Source organism: Silene latifolia, chromosome 11, assembly GCF_048544455.1.
Source record: "Silene latifolia isolate original U9 population chromosome 11, ASM4854445v1, whole genome shotgun sequence".
NCBI classification, from domain to species: domain Eukaryota; kingdom Viridiplantae; phylum Streptophyta; class Magnoliopsida; order Caryophyllales; family Caryophyllaceae; genus Silene; species Silene latifolia.
In genome coordinates, this window is record NC_133536.1 from 153219842 (window position 1) to 153233487 (window position 13646).

Genomic DNA, 13646 nt, shown 5'->3' on the forward strand with positions numbered 1-13646 from the left:
TCTTCTTCTCTAAGGGCTAATCACCCTTGTGCTTTGTGTCCAATTCATCTTATTTCTTGTTCTAGTAGTTTTCACCTTAGATTTTCATTTTGTTTTTTCTATGTAGAAGAGGCCTTCAATCGAGTGAAGGCGGTTGGTTGTCAAAGTTCAGGTCTGATTTGGTCAACACTACTAACGGTCAGGCCTAATCGGATCATTCTGGTTATTAACGTGTCCATGTAAATGTTCTATGTTCTTTTGAGTCGTGTTTGGTTTGATTATTACGGGGTTGGGTTGTGAGGGAATCATCTATCGAACAGACCCAAGACCTGACAAACTGGGTGTTCTATTCGGGATTAGAAATGGTGAAATCGGATCTGTCATCGGGATGAACTTTAGTTTTGGGTCTTCAACTGGTTGATTGGCCTTGTCTACAACCGAATAAAATATCATTATGATTGAAATAATTGGCATTTTGATAATGTATAGGAATCTTTATCTTTGATAATAGCGGGTCGTTGATGATTTTGCCATAAAGAACTGTACAGATTATATGTCACATCTTTTACCCTTTTTTCTTTTGTCTCTTTATTGCAATTATATGTAGTTGTTACTGTGGAGCTAATAAAATAGGAAATTTTTGCGACGTTTTCTTTGTCTTTGTTATGTGGAGTATACTGTTTCAAGTCATTTCTTGGGACCCAGTTTACCATCTGTATGTATAGATATAAGACAGTTATGCAGGAATCAACGGTCGATTTCTTTGAACAAATAATGGCCTCTCAGTTGGACCACTTGCAGTCATTCACGGTCTCACGCACGCGTGACGCGTCCAGCAAGTCTAATTCGAACTTCAGACATGACTAGCTCTGCTCCACATGCACCAGGGTGATTCTTGTATGATTAGATCTCACAGGTAAGCGTTATAAGTGTGGTCTCTTATGTGATACCGTCTCATATGGATTTTTGTGGTCGTCCCAAGTGTTAGGAAGTTAAAATTTTCTGCAGTTGCATTCAAACAGATTGAATGCCTTCTGTCAGAATTAAACCAGGATGTAGTTGGTTTTACCACAATGGGAAGTTATGCTATTTTGTGAATGCCAATACTTGAGAGTTGAGACTAGTATTTGTACAAAAATAGATGGTTCCTAGTTTCCCTACCATGGGATTGAATTGAATTATTGTCAGGTGCAGACCTAATTTATGCACCTTTCAGCTGTCCCACTTTCGAGCTTTGAATGGCCTTTAACTCTGCCAAATGCCCTCAAACCATGAGAACGATGTTCAAGTTAACCTAATTTTGATTACGATTAGAGGGAATCATCTCACGAGGGTATAATTATTTTGTTTTGTTTTTTCAATTTGGGTGGCCTCGTCTGTCTTTGTACGTCGGTCTTTGTTTTAACCGTCATAATAATGATGGTTCTGGTTTTATTTTACACTAATAACTTAGGTAGCTGAGCATAAATCAGTTTGGAACTTGCATTTTTGTTGTTGGGGTGGTGGACGGTGGTGTTGGTGGCCTATGCAACAGATAACTCACTTAGGCTTTCCACATCTTCCACAATTATAGCAGAAAAAAAGGAACATAATCCAAGTGCCTTAAGGGTTCGCACAAATTACAGAGTAAGAGGTTGGATGTACTCAGCCTTACCAATTCTAACACAAATATTGTTTCGAGATGAACCAAAGTGATCAGTTTAGTAGTGGTTTATAGCGGCGAGTGTGTTTCATTCATGACTCAAGTTTTGGGCATGGAGACTATGATAACTTGTATAAATAATTGGACTGGTGCTGATACAGCAAAACATCTGTTAGAACTTTGTACTGGCTTTTGATGATTGATTTCCTTCATGCATACTATAGTCTTGAGAATTATTCTTTGTGGGTCACAGACGCACTTAGAAATGAGTTAGTGTGGGCTTAAGTTGGGCATTTAATTTTCTTTTACTTGTTTGCTTTAGTAGTTGTTTTCTCTGTTATTTTCTTTCCAAGACAGGGATAGGGTACTTGGTGTAGTCCAGTTTGTGATGTCTGGCATTTCTTAGTTATACCTGAACTCAGGGTCGTCTTAAAATAAATGGAGACTCTATGCACTAGAAAAAACGAGATCTCAAATATGAATGCACAAGTGTATTATATTTCAAGGTTTGTATTAAATTTCATCAATAAAGCTTGCAAATTCGTTGAACAAAACCGGAGGCCCGGTTTCCACGCTTGTGGCTGCGCAGGGCCTTAGACCCCCCATGCCTGAATCCGAGCTCATAAACTTGTGACGTCTCACAACCGGCTTAATAATGGTATAATGAGAAGGTGGTTATGAGATGTCACAAGTACCTTTTCGTCATAAGCAAGAATAACTGATTAGGAATTGTATTTCGTCCTTTCATTTGAATTCACTATAATTTCTAAAAATGACCAAAGTAGAGGATAATGTCTACTAAATGAACATAATTATGAAGTGGTTTGATGAAATAAACTTAAGCTATGTTTTGCGTCAAGTCGATACTAGAACCATGTGGTATGATCTTGATCCATGATAATAATGATGAAACACCCATGTGAAGTGGTCCTAGGAATATCAATTTAGTATATACACACAATAAAATTGTAAACATTCTTTGTTGTTGAATAAAATTGCAAGGACCATAACACACATCTACCTTGAACCACATATTTAGATTTTGTACAATTAATTAATTATGATAATAATTAGAAAAATATAGTTTTGCTTGTGAAATGTAAATTCCTGGTAAAATTGAGCTTTCTGTGATGTGATGTTGTGAATCAACTAGTATTAGGCTAATTAAATTTAGGTGTGATTGGTCTAATGGGTGAAATTTCGCTTGTTAGATATCTTGTAATGTCATTAGTCTCATGACTCATGCTGCATGACATAATGTTGTGTTGTCACGTTGAATCTCATAAGTGGCTGTTCGATCGGAGCTTTTGAAATGAATTTAGATGTTTGGTTGGAACATTTTAAAATTAAGTTAAATACCTGATGCACTCTAATTCCATTTCAACCCCCATATCCACCTCTCCTTACAAGTTTCTAACTATATTCCACCCAATACTATTATTATTCTGCATTCCCAAATTGAACCAAACAACCATAAACAAGGCATGTTTTTCCAGGATTTGTGTTAATTCTTGATAATAACTTTTATCTGTTTTTATTTAGCCATATGAGTTTGCACCATTAGATCAGTAATTGCAATAAAATATATATCCGCTCCCATTTCTAAGATTTGTCGTTCGCAACAAGGTGTTAGTTTCTTCTGTCATGATTCGTACCTGTTTAGAGACTAGACAAAATGAAAAATAAAGAGTTACGGAGTATTTTTTGTAATGATCGGCCAGTCAAGATTCGTACCTGCTTAGAGAACCATTACACATCTGTGGTGAACCCAAACACATGACTTGTTTTCTTAATCAGTATTTTATAGATAGTTCATAGTTGCTCTTCGGTGGAAGGCCTCCATAACTCCATTAGTATCAATAATAATTAGTACGAGTAAAAGACAGCATACATGAGTTTTAAAAGTACAGATAGAAACTGTAATTTCAGAGAAACAGAAGTCATTTATTCAGCGAAAGTTACGAAACTATCTATGGCATTAGATCCTCGTTTCCAAACATAAAGCCTTCAGTATAACAGTAAATGTACAATGACACAGGCAAAACACAATGCTCAAAATGAAGGTGTGCTGCGCCAAATATAGCCAAACTCATGAAGCTTAATCAAATACCAGCTTGCAGGTGCCTGCCTATTCTTCAATCACAAAAACTACTCCGTTATCCTTGCTGAAGTTGTGAGTTGTATGATCAACCACCTGCAAGAAAGATGACAAGTTTTAGATCAATGTGTTAAAAACGAAGCATTGTTCGAGAAGTGTAAGCTCCAGCAAGGAAACGTCACATAACTTGCTCAGACGGGCATAAAACACTCCCATCTTTATAATATGGGTATATTAGCTTTTCCTGGGTTCAAAACCCGTCATAATTGAAGTTGTCTTTGTAATTCCCTTTACTCGAAAAAAAAAAAAAAAAAAAAAAAAAAAAAAAAAACTTTAATACATGAATCCGCTACAAATGGAAGTCATATATTGAACGTAGCTACTAGCTACTCATGACCGCATTCTTAGCATGTGAAAGGCTCTTACATTCTGAAGTTATATATTGAACGTAGCGACTAGCTACTCATGACCGAGTGCCAAAGATTTGAATGAGCAAATTTCACAAGGGAATTGTAAACTTCCTGATAAGTATAACATGTGACATGAAACAGCAGGTCTGTTTACGGAAGATCAGATTCTAAATTGACAGAATAGGTTGACGAGTGAAAAAAAACAGATGCGGATGAACATGTGATGATGATGGAATGGATGAACCAGTAATTTTAACCAGTGGTTGTACACTTGTACCATCTGAGTAAATTACTAGCTTATGTCTGCATTATTTAGAATCTGATGCTCTAGTACAAGTCTCAGACACGAGTACAGCGCCATACGCCAAAGAATGTAGAAAAAGCTTTGCCTAAATATCAATCAACTTACACTTTGGCAGACCTTACTGGTGTCAAAGATATATAAGATCATTTCATATACACACAATCTTCTATAGCAAGTACATATCATCCTTGTATATTCTAAGCTATCTTTTATGTAATCATATCTTAGCTAACTTAGGATAGAATCAGGAGCTTTGTCTCCCCTACAACTATATATAGTCCTTCTCATTGTACATTGTAATTCATTCACAATTAATAAAAACCTATCTATATCTCTTATATGGTATCAGGATACATATCGATCCTCTACCTCCTGCTTATTGCTCTCAACCCTATTCTCGATACTACCATGGCATCCGCAAACAACCTAATTCCCAATTCCGACGAACCCTCGAAACCCCTTGTCTCGATTCATTTCCCAAACTGCATCAAACTAACACCCACAACCTTTCGATCTTGGCAATTTCAAATAACCCGTCTTCTACTCGGTTATGGCCTCTTTTCCTTCCTCGATGGAACCAACCCTCCACCACCAAAAACCCTAACCTCTACCACTACCTCCGAGGACAAAACCACTGACAAAACAGCCACCCTTTCCAACCCGGCTTACAATACGTGGCACCGTCAAGATCAACTAATACTTGGCGCTATCGCTGCAACCCTTGATGAATCCGTGTCGCCAATCATCCTCGGTGCTACTACGTCTCATGAGGCGTGGCAAACCCTAGCAACCACCTACGCCAACCCTTCCCGTGGCCACATACTTCAACTAAAAGATCGACTTAAAAATATTACCCTAGGTGACAAATCTGTTTCCGACTACATGCTTGCGATTAAAGCATGTACGGATCAACTTGCTCATCTTGGAAAACCAGTCGACCCCGAAGACATCACCTCCCACGTCATCAACGGCCTCAACCAAACCCTCTATAAACCCGTTATTGACGCCGTTCGTGCCCGTGACAACCCAATTACCTTCGATGCCTTCCATGAAAAACTCATCCAACACGAATTAACGATCAAAACCGAACCTCCAAACCACGAATTACCCACCTTCAACCCTTCTGCTCATGCCGCCTCCACCCGTCCCTACTACCCCTCATCGAACACCCCTCGCCACTACAACAACCACAACCAATACCAAAACCGCAACTCACCCTCCACCTACAACAACCGTGGCCTTCTTCCCACCCCGACTAAAGCCAAACAACCCTTCAAAGGTAGATGTCAATTCTGCCGCGAACAAAGACACGTAATTAGCGAGTGTCCTGAGTTTCGACGCCTCTATCCACACATTGTTTTCCCTCCTCCTCCTTCGAAGAACCGCCCTGGACCACCCCATGCCCACACTGCCACCACCTCGAACCCACCCAACCCCTCCTTTCTCATTGACAGTGGTGCATCCCACCACATCACTAGTGACCTAAACACCCTAGCACTTCACTCCCCGTACGAAGGACCGGACGACCTCATTATTGGCGATGGATCTTCCCTGCCAATCACCCACATTGGTTCATTCTCTATTTCCACCTCTTCTCACTCTCTTATTTTCTCTAATGTTCTTGTTGTGCCTTCAATATCGCAAAACCTTTTATCAGTATCTCAGTTTTGTAAAGACAATCATGCAATTGCCTTATTCTCACCATCTTCTTTTTGTTTTAAGGCAATATCGACGGGGACGGTCCTTCTCCAAGGTAGCTTTCACAACGGCACATATCAGTGGTGCCCTCCTCATGCCTCTCACGCCTTCACCGCCAACCTCTCCTCCAACCTGTCAACCCGTGGCACCACCTCCTCGGCCACCCCTCTACAGCAACTCTCAAGCTTCTCAACAAACAACTTAATTTACGTATTTCTAATTTTCCAAATTGTGTTGCTTGCTCAATGAATAAAAGTCAGAAGTTACCCTTTGTTATATCTACGCTTCAGTCACGTTCCTCTCTCGATCTCGTATTTTCTGATGTTTGGACCGCACCTATTCTCTCACACGACTCACTTAAATACTATGTTTTATTTGTGGACCATTATACACACTACATATGGCTTTACCCCGTCAAACACAAATCTGACACAATATTAATGTTTCAACGATTCAAAGCAATAGTCGAAAAATATTTTCAAAAACCAATTCGACAATTTTATTCAGATAATGGCGGTGAATATATAAAACTTAACCCCTACCTACTCGACAATGGCATCACTCACCTTACCTCTCCACCACACACACCCAAACAAAACGGGTTTGCCGAACGCCGTCATCGACACATTGTCGAGACCGGCCTCGTACTCCTTACTCACGCCCAAATGCCACCCAAATTTTGGCCCTATGCACTCACCACCGCGGCCTACTTAATTAGCCGCCTCCCAACACCAACTCTAAACAATATCTCTCCATATGAAAAACTCCATAATCAACCTCCGAACTATCAAAAACTACACCCCTTTGGCTGCATCGGCTTTCCCTGGCTTCGCCCGTACTCCAATCACAAACTCGACCCCAAATCTATTCCATGTGTTTTCGTTGGCTATTCAACCACTCAAAGTGCCTTTCTATGTCTTCACCCAACCTCGAACCGACTATATACTTCGCGACACGTTCGTTTTGTGGACACTGAATTTCCTTACCTTACTCTCACCAAAACCAACTTCCTACACTCACCATCCATCGATAAATGGTGCACCTTCTCCATCTCGCTGCTTCCTCCACCCACTACCACCACAACCTCCGCTACCTCACCCTCCCTTTCCACATCCACGCCATCACCCTCCCAACCTGACCCACAACCAGCCACGCCCCCATCTCCAAACACGCCATCTGCTGCCCATCAACCAGACCCTCCTACCTCTCCCGCAACTTCAGCCACCACACCATCTCCTGCTGCACACTCCTCCCCTCCACCACCTCCTCCACCCCCTCCACCTCGCCACAACACCGGTCTTTCAAACAACATCATTAAACCCAATCCACGATATGCTAAACTTGCTGTTGTTCCCAGTCCTCACGTCACACTCACAACCACCAAGCAAGCCTTAATCGATCCTAGTTGGCGAAAAGCGATGATCGAAGAACATGATGCCCTCCTACGAAACCACACCTGGACCCTAGTCCCACGAAACCAAGCCCGCAACATTATTGGATGTAAATGGGTGTATCGAGTAAAATATAATCCGGATGGGAGCCTTAAGCAATACAAAGCTCGTCTTGTCGCAAAAGGATTCCATCAACGCCCAGGTATTGACTACTCCGAAACATTCAGTCCCGTCATAAAACCAACTACTATACGTCTCATACTAACCCTTGCAGTTTCAAACAAATGGCATCTCCACCAAATTGATGTCAATAATGCATTTCTACAAGGTCGTCTCGCTGACACCGTCTTCATGAACCAACCACCCGGCTTCACTGACCCCGAAAAACCCTACCATGTCTGCCTCTTAACCAAAGCCATCTATGGCCTAAAACAGACGCCAAGAGCATGGTACACCGAACTCCGAAATTTCCTACTCTCCTATGGCTTCAAAAACGCAATCTCTGACCCCTCCCTCTTTATTCTCAACACCAACTCGGTCCAACTATATGTCCTAGTTTACGTTGACGACATTATCGTAACCGGCCCAACCAAACCTGCCATAACCCATTTCCTCTCTGTCATCTCGACCAAATTCTCACTTAAAGACCTTGGCACTCTCTCATACTTCCTTGGTGTTGAAGTTACCCCTACCATCAATGGCCTTCACCTAAATCAAACCAAATACCTCTCTGATTTACTTCACAAATACCACATGATCGACTCCAACCCGGTTCCCACTCCCATGCTTCCCTTTCCTCCTTTAACGCCACAACCCAACCAACCCATTGAAAATGAATCCGACTACCGTGCTATAATTGGAAGCCTTCAGTACTTATCACTCACCCGCCCCGACATAGCTTTTCCCGTCAATAAACTCGCCCAATATCTCAATCACCCCACCAAAGATCATTGGTCTTCTCTCAAGCGCCTTCTTCGCTACCTCAATGGTACCTTACATTATGGTATCCACCTTCACAACAACTCCCCTCTCTGTCTCCATGCTTTCTGCGATGCCGACTTGGGAGGTGACCCTGCAAACTATGTCTCCACAAGTGGCTTCATTGTCTATCTCGGCCAAAGCCCCATTTCTTGGATGTCCAAAAAGCAACGTGCCCTATCTCGATCATCCACTGAAGCCGAGTTTAGAGCCATTGCCGATACCACTGCTGAACTATTATGGCTCCGTTCACTCCTCACTGAGCTAGGCGTTCAAATAACTCGCTCCCCCACCGTTTACTGCGACAACCTCAGTGCTACCCATTATTCCGCAAATCCCGTCTTTTACTCTCGCATGAAGCACCTTGCTCTCTCCTTTCATTTCGTCAAAGAACAGGTACAACTGGGGACAATTCGAGTTCAACACATTAATGGGACCGATCAGCTAGCTGACGTACTCACCAAGCCTTTACACAAGCCTCGGTTCCTCGAGCTTATTTCCAAGATTGGACTTCGACAACGCCCGTCCATCTTGCGGGGGAATGTCAAAGATATATCTTAAAGATCATTGCATATACACACAATCTTCTATAGCAAGTACATATCATCCTTGTATATTCTAAGCTATCTTTTATGTAATCATATCTTAGCTAACTTAGGATAGAATCAGGAGCCTTTGTCTCCCCTACAACTATATATAGTCCTTCTCATTGTATATAGTCCTTCTCATTGTACATTGTAATTCATTCACAATTAATAAAAACCTATCTATATCTCTTATAACTGGCACAGCCCACAATGCCACAAGCAAAGCAGCACAATAATGGATTTTAACAAGCTTTTTTAGAGCATGATAGAGTAATAACTAGATAGTAGATACACATAAGCAAAAGGAAATCTGCAGGAATTTGGAAGCTGATCATATGATTAGACACACTGGGAGAAAAAGAATATTTGTAGTCAACAGTCTCAACACTAAGTTACTAGTTTGTACTCCCTATTATTTCCTGTCAACAAATGCTATTCTTGAGTCCTTATTCTGTTGGTGATTTTAATCACAAGTCATTTAAGTGTATTCGGGTTTTCAAACCGAAATCGGTATGAGCTTGTGATTGATATAATGTGAGGTTGGGAGTGCGGAGTGCACACTAATAGGAATATTTATAATAGTTGGGCCTCAACCATCACCTTAAGGTTTTGGTTGAGTTGGTTCATCTATCACACACTCATATATAACTGTAATTATTGAGTTCATGGGTTAAGTGGATATAATTATGATAAATGATAAGAGTACTTATCATGTGTTAAAGATATTCCAAGTGTAAACGTAGTGTATTACGTCCCCTTTCAGGTTAGACCCTCGGGGTCAAGAATGATAACACTTAAGAGTAAATCGCAATGGCGGTTGTATGGATTGTTTTGGTACGAAAACCAACATGCTTATCCACATTTTTAACAGTTTATAATAGAGGTATGTGGTAATAATTCACATGAAAAATCAGATTTTGATATACAAAGAAAATTATAAAACTCCATGAAGTATTCTCTTTATCTTTGCCTAGATGAAGAGGGCCTCAACAGTCTTATCCTACAAGGGATTTCGTGTAACCCAAGGCATGAAATAGGGTCGAAATACTCTTGGAAAGCGTGCTCTTCGTGATTCGGTTGATATCCAAGTTTACGATCATTATCACTGCCACCCTATTACCAATATTTCCAACATATTCTGGACATAGGTACTTGTTCAGCACTTCCGCGCATTGGGTAACGAAAGAACTCTTTTCCCTATTGTTCAATCTCGTATCCTTGTAGCCTTCAACTAGAAACGTTTTATGCAGGTTGACTGAACTACTTTAAGTCCTGAAGTCGAAACTCTTTTGTTCTCTCTTGACAGTTAGCTAGAAGATTTTCTTTCGAGAAGCATAGCCATGATTATCCCTGTAGGATCGCCTACAACAAACTAGCGACTCTAATAGATACAAAGGGTAAGTTCTCTATTCATGTCTCGACACCCACACCCGGGTCAGCCTCTTTTATAACTTGGTAATATCTCAGAACTCTAGTGAACCGTCACAAGCCTTCTCGTCCTACCTCCAACCAACTCTGTATCTATTCATAGTCAATTGTAACCATTCTCTTCAGATTGTTCACTACAATTCTGTAGTCTGGATTCTGGAACATAAGCTTGCTTGATGGTGGCTGACCTATCAGAACCTCTGCCCCGGCCCCATCAACGAAATGGCCGTGGTTGTATGCTTGCTAGTGTTCGGTTCAGATAACTCAAGTCACTTTTGTTGGTTCGCTAAGAACTCAGGTAATGTTCCATTGTCACAACAAGTATACGATCTAGACCATGAGTCCCTGACCACTTGGTTGAGTTAGTATGAGACCATCTGCCTAACTAGAGGTCTAAAGTATGACCCCAAGAAATGTGACAATGTTAAAAACTAATGATGAAGAGCTTTTGCGCTTTATGCGGTCATGCTTGGCACAAATTCCCGCTAAACCAGATGAAAGGAACCTAAAAAAAGGGAGCCTTGTATCTTTGCTTCATTATTTTTAGGGATAGAAAGAATTAGCAAGAATTTGCTGTGTAGTACTAAGTGTAAGCAGGCAGATGTATGATTAAAGAAAAAGACTTACATTGGTATCACTCAATTCCAAGTTGTAGAAGTCCATGGCCTCGGACAAAAACAAAGGTCCAGCATGCCATGTCCCAACATTCAGCTTAATAAATTTAGGGCCCGTGATTCTGAAAACTTGCACATCTTCCACATTGGGAGGCACATATAAATGACCACAAGGTGATTTATCGATCTTTTTGCTCAAGTCATCGACATTCACACGAGTCACTATTGACGGCTTGGCTACTCCAAGGTACCAAGCATGGCCACCGATAGATCCTAAGCACTGAGTTACATTTGCATGATGTGTGATTGTAGAGAACTTGAGTTCCCGATCTCGAAGGCTCATAATATAAAACCTGAAAATACACATAATTACTGCTATAATTTCAGCTCTTGATTCAGTCAAGCAGAAAAAGAAGCTAAGGTTGTTACGTGCTAAGGAAATACACACGAGTTTCAAATTTCAATGGAAGTCGCATACAGGGCCCCAGAATTTTCAAGGCGACCCTTGATAGGTAACTGCAATACCCAAGTTAGTGAATGAAAGCTAATATACGGCCCGTGACATACGAGACTCATTGAAAAAACTAACGGCAAATAATTAACCATAACCGAGGTCACATTTACAACTGTACCGAAATAGAGTACCAAAGGAAACTGTATTGGGATAAATGATGCTTCACTGTAGTTTTCGATCCTTACAAGAACAGCAACATGGGATATACTGGAGTGATGAGGCAAATTAATGAAGAAAAAACCTTCCATTAGCTGAATGGAGATGTCAGATGTGAAAATGATCTAAAGACAGCTTATTCTTTATCAATTTACACCGCATTTTGTATTCCGAAATATATCAGGGGACATAAATGTTGGTTATAATAATTCTAGCATAGTGAGAAAATCAAGCCAACACAAAGTAAACTAAACCTCCAAATCAAGCCAACATAAGCATTTTCTTAAGATAATCACTTGGTCACTATTTATAAAAAATTGGTCACTTTCTTCTAATGGAACGTACGACCGTCGCAGAAAAGAATTTGCGTTGTTCTATAAGCCAAAGTCAGAAATGACATGAAAGGATTTCTGCAAGTCTACAAGTCAGCAGCATGAGTCTATATCCATGCCACAGTAAAAAGTTGTGAGCTTTTTTTATCATGAATCTGTTTAAGATAATCATTTCCACATAGAAAACACATTAATATTAGAGGACTTAACTAAATGAATTACGTGACAAACTTTTAAATGACATGACTGACTCATTTGAAACATCAAAGCGTCTAGCTTGTGACGGGTACATTTCGTCACAAGCTGAAGACGGGGTAAAATGTGACCCATTTAAAATAAAAATGTAACCATTTTAATTAAAAAGTTACCAGAACAATTTCCTAAGCTATAATAATTTGTCATTAAAATGGTCACATTTTGTCGTTAAAATAAGCGACATTTAGCGTCTTGTTTTGCATTTAAAAGTGTCCGTCTTCAATGAGAATTGGTGTTGAAACATATAGGGAGTAATTTAAATTAGACAGCAAAAGGACGCAAGCCCATCACCACTCAATGACTTTACCAGCTAATCAAGTCAGACATGTCCACAAAACCCACTTGAGCGAAATTGTTAAATCAAACGCGTATCGTGCAAATCATACTTAAAATAAATTGAAAGAGAAAAGAAAATTTTCGAAAAAAGACCTAGGTATTCCACGGGAGAGATGAAGCTGAGCATCATAAGGTCCGAAAGGAAGACCATCTGCAGAGGCTTCAATAACTTGACCATATTCTTTGAAACTTTCTGCTGTTGCTTCTATTGCTTTCACTTTCACTACTTTCACCTTCTCTTCTTCCATTTTTCAAAAACAACAATGTAATTAATTATCTCTTATGATGGTTTTTTTTCTTTGTATTCAGCTTCTGTAAGGTTCACTTCTACTTCTTGAGTTTATGTGAGTTTATGTATAAAGTCAAAAGGCATCCAAAAACCAGATTAAAACTTGACACAGGTGTGCAATTGTCAGTGATTATCATTTTATTTAAGTACGATACTAACCTAGTCACCTACTAGTTGTTGGCTACAATTGCTTTTTTCTGTGGCCTGCATTTGAAAAAGTTTTAAAACTTATCTTTTGTTGCAATTTATTATGTGGGAGGATAAGGTGTGACTTGCTACGGAGTCTAGGGATCAAGCCATGTGTCACGGTCCGGTACTTTTGTCGGATCGTGGTGCGCACCTGTGCCCGTCTTAAGGCAAGATGCAAGAGACAAGGAACTTCGAACTAGTGAAGAATCGCTCACTAGCACGATACTCGGGTCTCGGCAACACTCGACAGGATGCAACGAGAGCGTTAGGCTCTAGTGTTTGTCAGGCACTAGGCACTCGTAATCGGTCTCGGGTGTGTGAGTCGGGATCCTAGTGTCGATCCCACAAACACGGCTTGTTAGTAAAGTGAAGGCTAAGAGTCGTTCACAACAAAGCAACAACAAAGCAATACGAAGGCACAGGTAGGAAGCGATTTTCATTCACTA

General features: G+C 40.4%; 1 protein-coding gene across 1 annotated transcript; it reads right to left on the bottom strand.

The window, feature by feature from the left end:
* Positions 1-3544: 3544 nt before the first annotated feature.
* Positions 3545-13217, bottom strand: LOC141611969 (uncharacterized). The gene is made up of 3 exons (XM_074430643.1): positions 12816-13217; positions 11143-11482; positions 3545-3815 (listed from the first exon to the last, which is right to left on the bottom strand). The coding sequence occupies exons 1-3, from the start codon at positions 12968-12970 to the stop codon at positions 3750-3752; spliced, it is 561 nt and encodes a 186-aa protein (XP_074286744.1). The 5' UTR covers positions 12971-13217; the 3' UTR covers positions 3545-3749.
* Positions 13218-13646: the final 429 nt, after the last annotated feature.